We start from the raw sequence: 7854 nt of genomic DNA on the forward strand, positions 1-7854 counted from the left end.
CCATGTTAACATATAAGCAGGCACTCTCCACAAAAACCCTAAATAAGGAGACGGCACAGGAGGCCTCTTAACCGGAGGAGTATAAGCATTAACACACGCAACATCAATCCCTAACTCATCCCATTGTTCCCAAAACCTCTTATTACCATCCAAAGAAGGCAACACAGTCCTCAATACTCTAGAATCCTCTAAAACAACTAACACAGGCTCTACCTTTTGCCGCAAAGTTAAATTAGGAGGCTTTATCACATGCTTAAGCTTACCTTCAGCTTTTAAGCTCAAAATGTCAGTGTAAGGTATACGATTCGTAACTACAGGAAGATCTTTAGACCAAGCTTTAAGCTGCTCAAGAGTCAAAGCCTCTTGAGGTTTCTTCTGAGTTCTCTTTCTCTCTGATACTTTCGCCGCCGCGAGTGACGGTTGCGCCAGTGAAGCGGAGATTACAGTGAGTGTGATGGGTATTGCGAGAAGATTGACTTGGGTTGATTTGGCTTTCTCGTTCTCATCACCATCATCATTCGTAGCTGAATTGGTTTGGCATGAAATTGAAGGGTAGTTTCTGGTGAATCTCTGACGGTTCTCCGGTGAAAGGAATTGAGAAGGTGGTGACGAATGAAGAGGAAAACGACAAGCCATGATGTAAAGATGAATTCAACTTAGAAGAAGTGGATTGCAATAAACCAAGCGAGTCGAGAGAGATTGATTCGCCATTAAAACGTATAGAAGAGCTTCATTTCTCAGGCGAAGGGATGGGGATAGAAGAAACAGAGAATACAGAAACAGTTTGGTCATTTAAAATGGCTTTTTAAAGAAAGCCCAATAGGCCCATTTAGCTCATAAATTTTTAAATCCAGTCGCGGTTTCTCTAATCAAGACGCGGAAATTAGTTTGAATTATTTTGTCGTTTATAAGGAACTTGGTCAAACATAATTTCAAAACAACTTTGGAATTCGAAGTTTTAAGCTGACATCGATTGAAACAAACAATTCCAAAAATTAATACATACTGTAATTAATAATTATTATAATGATGAAAAAAACATCAGACAAGACGATGAAGGAAAGTTACAAAAGGGTAAAACAGTAACTATTGTTTCTAACGGTCGCGTGAGAGACGGAGAACGTCGAGAACAGAAGAAGCGGCGAGGAGGAGAAACGCGAACAAGGAGAAGACGACGGAGAATGCGAGATGGTCACAGAAGAAACCGAGAGATTTGCAGAAGTTTGGAAGAGGCATGTGTCTGATTCCTGTTCTGTTCATATTCGTTACTCCTAGAGCCGCAGATCCTCCACTCACCATCGCGTATCCAAATACCTGATCTGCAATGAAGCAAGACCATGCTTGTGTTCTTGTCGGGATCACTGGAGATCTTCTCATCAGTCTTGTTCCACTTGTGATAAGTTGGATCAACGAGTAAAGAACCGTTGCAGATGAAACCACCACTAGATATCTGTTTAAAGCATTCAAATATATATGTCACACTTATTTCACTTATATATATGAGTTTTATGAAATTGGAATTTGGCTTACATTAGAGAATCTGAGAGTGACCAAACGGCGTGGAGTTGAAACTCGAAGCCGTAGAGAGTGGTCATGCTAGTCTCGTGTGCTGTCACCGTTAACGTCACAGCAACCGCCGATACAGCCATGCACATAGCTCTTAGCGCAACCATTGCCACGTCATTGCGTCTTCTGCCGTAAGTGGTGGCTGTGTGCACCACGTCGCGGATATCAAGCTTCGTTTCTTCAGTCACAACGGTCAAGTTTTGTTTCTGCTCTGCTGCTTTCGCCATTTTGAGTTTGTAATTAATTTACACGAGAGCCACGCCACGCCACAGACGGGATTTATAAGCTCAACATGCTAGACACGTGGCTAGTTTTTCAAGTGGAAAGTTCAAAACAAAAACACTACCCGTGAGGCTTCTCTCAGGTGAGGTGAGGTCTATGTAATCAGTGTCTTTCAAGAATTCGTAATGGTTGTTCGTTCTGCACGAGGAATGACCTCAGTCTGCTCAAATACAAACAAACAATAAAACAGATCTTTTGTATTTTCTAATCAGATTTGTACCGAATTTTAGCTGTCGTCAATACAAAGACAATTTTTGAAAACACCTCTCACAATTTGAATTTTGATCACGCTCTACATTTACCTACCCACTCTGCTCTCAAAAACTTCAAATAATCTTGTGTATAGATGAACCACTTGGGAAATGACAACCAAAGAAGCTTTAAACACCGAACATCAAGTCGTAGACCTTTGCGACCATCGACCTCGATGGGGAGGCCATAGCACCACCGCTGGTTTGAGGGGAGAAAGCGCTACCGTTTTGCAAGTACTGAAGACGAGATGAGGGTCGAGCAGTGTCTCTGGTGGATAATGGTGGAGGTAGAGGCGTGAATCCTTGGTTGTTGAGTCTCTCGTTTAACGCTTGCTTCTGTATCGGGTCTACTGGCTTCACTCCTACTATTACCACTCCGTTTATCATCATCCCACTTTTGTTCAGCGCTTTATGTGCATCAGACCGGTTCTGCATCATATACACAGACCACTGTTCAGTTCCATAGTTTCCTTTATAAAGAAGAATTGATTAGATTATCATGTATGACACTCGTCTAGAATAACTATGAATGCTTATCATCATGCATCGAACAGGTTTGAAGGGAAGAAGAGTAACCTGGTAAAGGATGTGCATCCAGTTGGCATTGCTTGGACCAGGAACATGTTTCAAGATCATACCATACTTTTCAAACTCCCGCAGTACCAAATTTGTATCACCTGGAGAAAATCTGAGAGCAGTTATCATGATCAGTTCTTAAGATAAAAAAGATGGGAAAAAAACACAAGACAAGGCATTTATTACCTATATAAAGAGTCAGAATCCACAATGCCCAAAAATAAAATCACAATCAACAGCTGATACTTGAGCATCACTAGCATAATTTAAGTACTTAATAAACCTAGAATTACATAGACGCATGATGGTTGACAAATGAAGAGGTAAACACAGCAGTTATAAGGAACATTTCTCTAAGATCGAAAACATGGAGGACATACACCAGATAAGGCACTTAATAACACTACCAAGTGCCAGTTACTAACCATGTTTCAGAGACACAAGAATGTTGGCAAATCAAGAACATTTGCAACAGAAAAGTAATAGCACTACAGATAAACAGAGTAAAGAGCAATAAAGCTAAAATAGCCTTACCCATAGACAGTGACCCACTCTTCCTCATCAAGATTACCAGTAGGTATGATCTGCCTCTGAACCTCAGGTCTAGCAACTTCTCTTGGCGGCGGAAGAGTAACCAATGCACCAGGCTGAACCACACCTTCAACAGGAGATCCCTTCCCTTTATCATCCTGCTCCATACTACTACTACCACCAGCCTTTGACTGCGACCACCAACTCGGACTCCCACTCTGTTGTGCATTCAGTAGAGAAAAAGATGGGCTTGCTTCCAACTTTCTTTTACCAGGAGTTACAATATTTTTCCCAGAACTCTGGAAAGGCGTTCTCTTGTCAGATTTGGCATCTGGAGACGCTGAGTAGTCAGCAATACCTGACTCAGGAGAGAAATCAGACCGGTCATCCAAAGTATACATTGGAGGTGGTGGAAGATCTGATCCTCCGAAATTCTCACGCCATAGTGCAGATACCGCAGCTGCTTGCCCCGGGCTTGAGAATTTCCCTCTTCGTGCTGAAACTGGAGAAGCTAAATCTTGAAAAAGCAGAGATTGCCTCCCTGATTTTGGAGTCCTGTGAGCTGTAGTACTCATCTTTATATCTCCCTGCAAAGACAGAAATCGATTAGTTTTGAGCACAATTACATAAAACAAGCTCATCAACATCAACTAAACTACTCTAATCCGATCAAGATTTCATAGTTAGAGCAAAATTATTGCTTCGAAATAGATGAATCTTGCGATTGAAATCACTAATCACTGGATTTTGAACTCGAATCGCTAAATCAAGGAAGAAGGCAGTAAGATTCACGCTAATAATCGAAAGAGAAGAGTAGTTACACTATCTAATGGATCAATAGAGAGAGATAGAGAGCAAACCTGAGGATGCAGATGATGATTGGTGTTCCTATTCCCTGTAGAAAAGCTCAGCTTCGAGCTTATGGGCGCGGAGGGATGAAAATGAATTGAAACCCTAGAAACCAAAAGATTCTAAAATCGCTAAATTCAAGCGCCTTCCAGTGAATGACGAAATTAGCCTCGCGTTTGCAAAATAGCGCCGTGTTTTATGGACTAGACTTGGGCCTATCTGAAAGTTTTCGGCCCATAAGTTTTTTTCTGCAACATATAAAATTGGATGACACTTGGGATAGAGGGTTAATGTCATTTTAATCATCCATAATGATGTCAAATAAAAATTGTTGTAGTTTTTTTTCATGTCATTAATAAATATGCAGTATGAGGATTTAAATTGATAACATAAACATCAATCTCTAGAGTCTAGCATTGTTAGCATCCTAATATAAACATAAATCTCTAGCATAGTTAGCAACCTTAAAGTGTTGAGAATTCTTATAGGACGATTATCTCTAGTACCCTTTGACCAAAAATTGTATTCTACTTTCTCCTTTGACCAAAATCAAATTTATTTAATAATTTTAAAAAATAGAAAAAATGGGTAAAGACTATTAACCCTTAACATTTTTTTCTAAATTACATACCCAACCTACCATAACCACCCATCTCACGTCCCCCACCCATCCAAACCCACAAAATTCGGACCCTTTTTCTCCGCTTTATTTTTTCTTTGAACCTTACTCCGAACGAAAACAGTTTCAAAATCGCATTAAGTAAAAATTTTCTTCTCCCTCCAAGTTCCCAGTGTTAGTACAACTAGGGATAACTCGAATCTGGGTAAATCGAGTTCTGTTTGTGTTTTTTCAATTTTATGTTGAAAACAATTGAATATTGGGTAAATTGAATTTGTCGATTTTGTTAATGTTGGGTAAGTAGATTATAATTCGAGTGCAATTGTTAATCGAATTTGTTTTCTTTTTTTTGTTTGTGGAAGAATTGCAATGGCACGTACAAAGAACCCAAACATTGGACCATCAATTGTACAAGAAGAAGAGACTCGGGAAGAAGAAGAAAAGAAGACGAGACTTGTGGAGATGATTTCGAAGGTGATTCAGATAAAACTGAGTCAAATGATAAGGATTCGTCGGTATGTACCTAAACTTTGAACAATTAAGTAGAAACTGGATATATGAAATTCGTTTTTTAAAAGCATAACTTAGTAAAACTTGGTATAACTTGATATGTTTGTTTGCAGGAATCTGAGGATGATGTTGAAGTAATGCAACCTCTTAATAGGTACTTCGATTACACCGAGTATATGAAGCCTTTCAAGTTGTTTGGAAAGTGTTATATTAAGAAGGCGGTGAACTTATTGGGAAGTCATCTACAACAAGACGAGTTGGATTGGTTCCTATTGCACCCACAGTTCAAGCATTTCTTTCATATGCCCAAAGACTCCAATCATAAGTTGATGGGTATGTGGATGTTCTTGCTTCGCATGGCGTGTTTAGAAAAGAAAAATGAATGTTGGTTCATGGTCAACGGTGTAACCATCCGGTATTCTCTCAGAGAAATGGCAATCATTTCTGGGTTATACTGTCATGAGTATCCACGTTTCAAGGAAGATTTGGGCAGTTTAACCTTTGTTGGGCAGTACTTTGGGGTTGGATCAAAAATAAAATATGAAGATGTCAAAGCCAAGCTAGATAATGCAAAGACAAGTTTTGACTTAGTTGTACTATTACAAAGACAAGTTTTGACTTAGTTGTACTATTACAAAGACAAGTTTTGACTTAGTTGTACTATTACAAAGACAAGTTTTGACTTAGTTGTACTATTACAAAGACAAGTTTTGACTTAGTTGTACTATTACAAAGACAAGTTTTGACTTAGTTGTACTATTACAAAGACAAGTTTTGACTTAGTTGTACTATTACAAAGACAAGTTTTGACTTAGTTGTACTAGTACAAAGAACAAGTTATACTTAGTTGTACTTAGTTATACTAGTACAAAGAACAAGTTATACTTTGTTAATCGTTGTTTGGATTTTTTTATAATTCGTTGGAGCCCATAATTCCTTTATCCCTCCAATTGCACAACCAAAATTTCAAATTACCAAAATTTTAAATTTTGAAAATTTGGGTTCACACAACAAACACGTGATCCTCATGTATTCCTGTCCAACCGCCAAATTGTACACGTGTAGCCGTCAAAATGCACAAGTTGTTCCTATTTTTGAAATTGTACCCATAGTGACAAGTTGTACACTTCTGATTTTTTAAAAATTTTTAGTTATACCATGTTTAAATCTAAATATTTTTAGTTGCACACATAATTTTAGTTAATTAATGTATATTTGGCACATGTACATGCAATTATATGTTGTCAAACAAAAATTTTCTAGCTTTTGTAATTATATGTAGTTTACAATGAGGAAGTAACCTTTAAAGTATAAGGTGTTTCATGATAAATCTAGAATACAATGAATTCTATAATGAAAATGTTAAAGTAAATTATTTTTATGTATGTATTGTTATTAAATTATTTTTGTTGATAGTTTTCTACAAGTATCATAATTGTAAAACAAAATTGTATATTATTGCAAAATGTACTTATTTTTTTGATAAATCAACTAAAAATGTTGTTATTTTTAAGTAAAACTTATATTATATGTACTTATTTTTTTGATAAATCAACTAAAAATGTTGTTCTTTTTAAGTAAGACAACCGCATGTTAATATAACAGAAAACAAATTCAATTTGGTCAAGTTGTACCATAAAGAAAAAAGGTTTACTTAGTTGTCCAAACAAGATACTACTTAAAAAAAACAATTATGCCTGAGAACCCTCACTATCAAACCAACTCCTATTCGAATTTTTCTTTTTCTTGCGTCCATGTTTTCCCGTTGATAGAATCCTTTTTTATGAACTTTTCCTCTTGATTTCCATCTTAGTTCATTTCCGTTTGTTGCATAATATCCCCCATAATCATAAATAATGATGATCAGACGATTATTATTCATTGTTACCTGAAATACGATAAAAGATCACATTATCATCTCTGTCATGTAAATAGTATTACGAAGTTGTACCTAGTTATACCATTTGTACTTGTATCAGGTATACCAAGTATTACCAGTTGTACCTAGTTATACCATTTGTACTTGTATCATGTATACCAAGTATTACCAGTTGTACCTGTATCAGGTATACCAAGTATTACCAGTTGTACATGTATCAGGTATATCAAGTATTATCAGCTGCATCCATATCTAGTATACCCAGTCATATTAGTTGTACCCGTATCATGTATACCAAGTAATAACAGTTGTACCCTTATAAGTTGTACCAAATCTAGCAGCTGTACTACATCGAAACTACTAATTTCAGAAAAAAAAACTTTATGATTCAGCTCGATTGAACTGTATAAATTCACGTAGTATCAACAAAATCTAACCCATATCGACTATTATTACAATTGAGAATAAACCCTATAAGCATTCAAGCTAAATCTTATTCCTAAATCTCCACACAATATACCCTAATTGTTTGTTATATTAAGGACGAACAACACAACAACAACTTTTTATATACTATAAACGAGTATAATGAAAACAAAAAGGATAACAAACCACCTCAACTTTAATCTTTAGCTTCAATCTTCTACTTTGGATAGGATCAGAGTTCTAATTGAATCCAGTGAAATAGAGAGGGACGTCCAGTAGAGAGTGAAAAGAGAAAAATCCCGATTGGAGGGGAGGATGCTGGTGGGGTCGGGCCCGATTGGAGTTGGTGGGCTCCACATGTCTTT

General features: G+C 37.1%; 2 protein-coding genes across 2 annotated transcripts; both read right to left on the reverse strand.

The window, feature by feature from the left end:
• On the reverse strand, nucleotides 923–1841 carry LOC104745960 (CASP-like protein 3A1). The gene is made up of 2 exons (XM_010467348.2): nucleotides 1531–1841; nucleotides 923–1450 (listed from the first exon to the last, which is right to left on the reverse strand). Exons 1-2 carry the CDS (start codon nucleotides 1791–1793, stop codon nucleotides 1096–1098), a joined length of 618 nt encoding a protein of 205 aa, XP_010465650.1. The 5' UTR covers nucleotides 1794–1841; the 3' UTR covers nucleotides 923–1095.
• On the reverse strand, nucleotides 2029–4189 carry LOC104745961 (nuclear pore complex protein NUP35-like). The gene is made up of 4 exons (XM_010467349.2): nucleotides 4067–4189; nucleotides 3210–3793; nucleotides 2676–2787; nucleotides 2029–2528 (listed from the first exon to the last, which is right to left on the reverse strand). The coding sequence occupies exons 2-4, from the start codon at nucleotides 3779–3781 to the stop codon at nucleotides 2229–2231; spliced, it is 984 nt and encodes a 327-aa protein (XP_010465651.1). The 5' UTR covers nucleotides 3782–3793; nucleotides 4067–4189; the 3' UTR covers nucleotides 2029–2228.

Source organism: Camelina sativa, chromosome 15, assembly GCF_000633955.1.
Source record: "Camelina sativa cultivar DH55 chromosome 15, Cs, whole genome shotgun sequence".
Taxonomy (NCBI): domain Eukaryota; kingdom Viridiplantae; phylum Streptophyta; class Magnoliopsida; order Brassicales; family Brassicaceae; genus Camelina; species Camelina sativa.

What these genes read in the sequence shown, in the direction of transcription:
- LOC104745961 (XM_010467349.2), bottom strand. Translation starts at nt 3,781, where the DNA reads ATGAGTACTACAGCTCACAGGACTCCAAAATCAGGGAGGCAATCTCTG. An exon ending in GAGTGGGTCACTGTCTATGG is followed by an intron (nt 2,788 to 3,209) that starts GTAAGGCTATTT and finishes AACTGCTCTCAG; the next exon opens with ATTTTCTCCAGGTGATACAA. An exon ending in GGATGCACATCCTTTACCAG is followed by an intron (nt 2,529 to 2,675) that starts GTTACTCTTCTT and finishes TATATGATGCAG; the next exon opens with AACCGGTCTGATGCACATAA.
- LOC104745960 (XM_010467348.2), bottom strand. Translation starts at nt 1,793, where the DNA reads ATGGCGAAAGCAGCAGAGCAGAAACAAAACTTGACCGTTGTGACTGAA. An exon ending in TCACTCTCAGATTCTCTAAT is followed by an intron (nt 1,451 to 1,530) that starts GTAAGCCAAATT and finishes TGCTTTAAACAG; the next exon opens with ATATCTAGTGGTGGTTTCAT.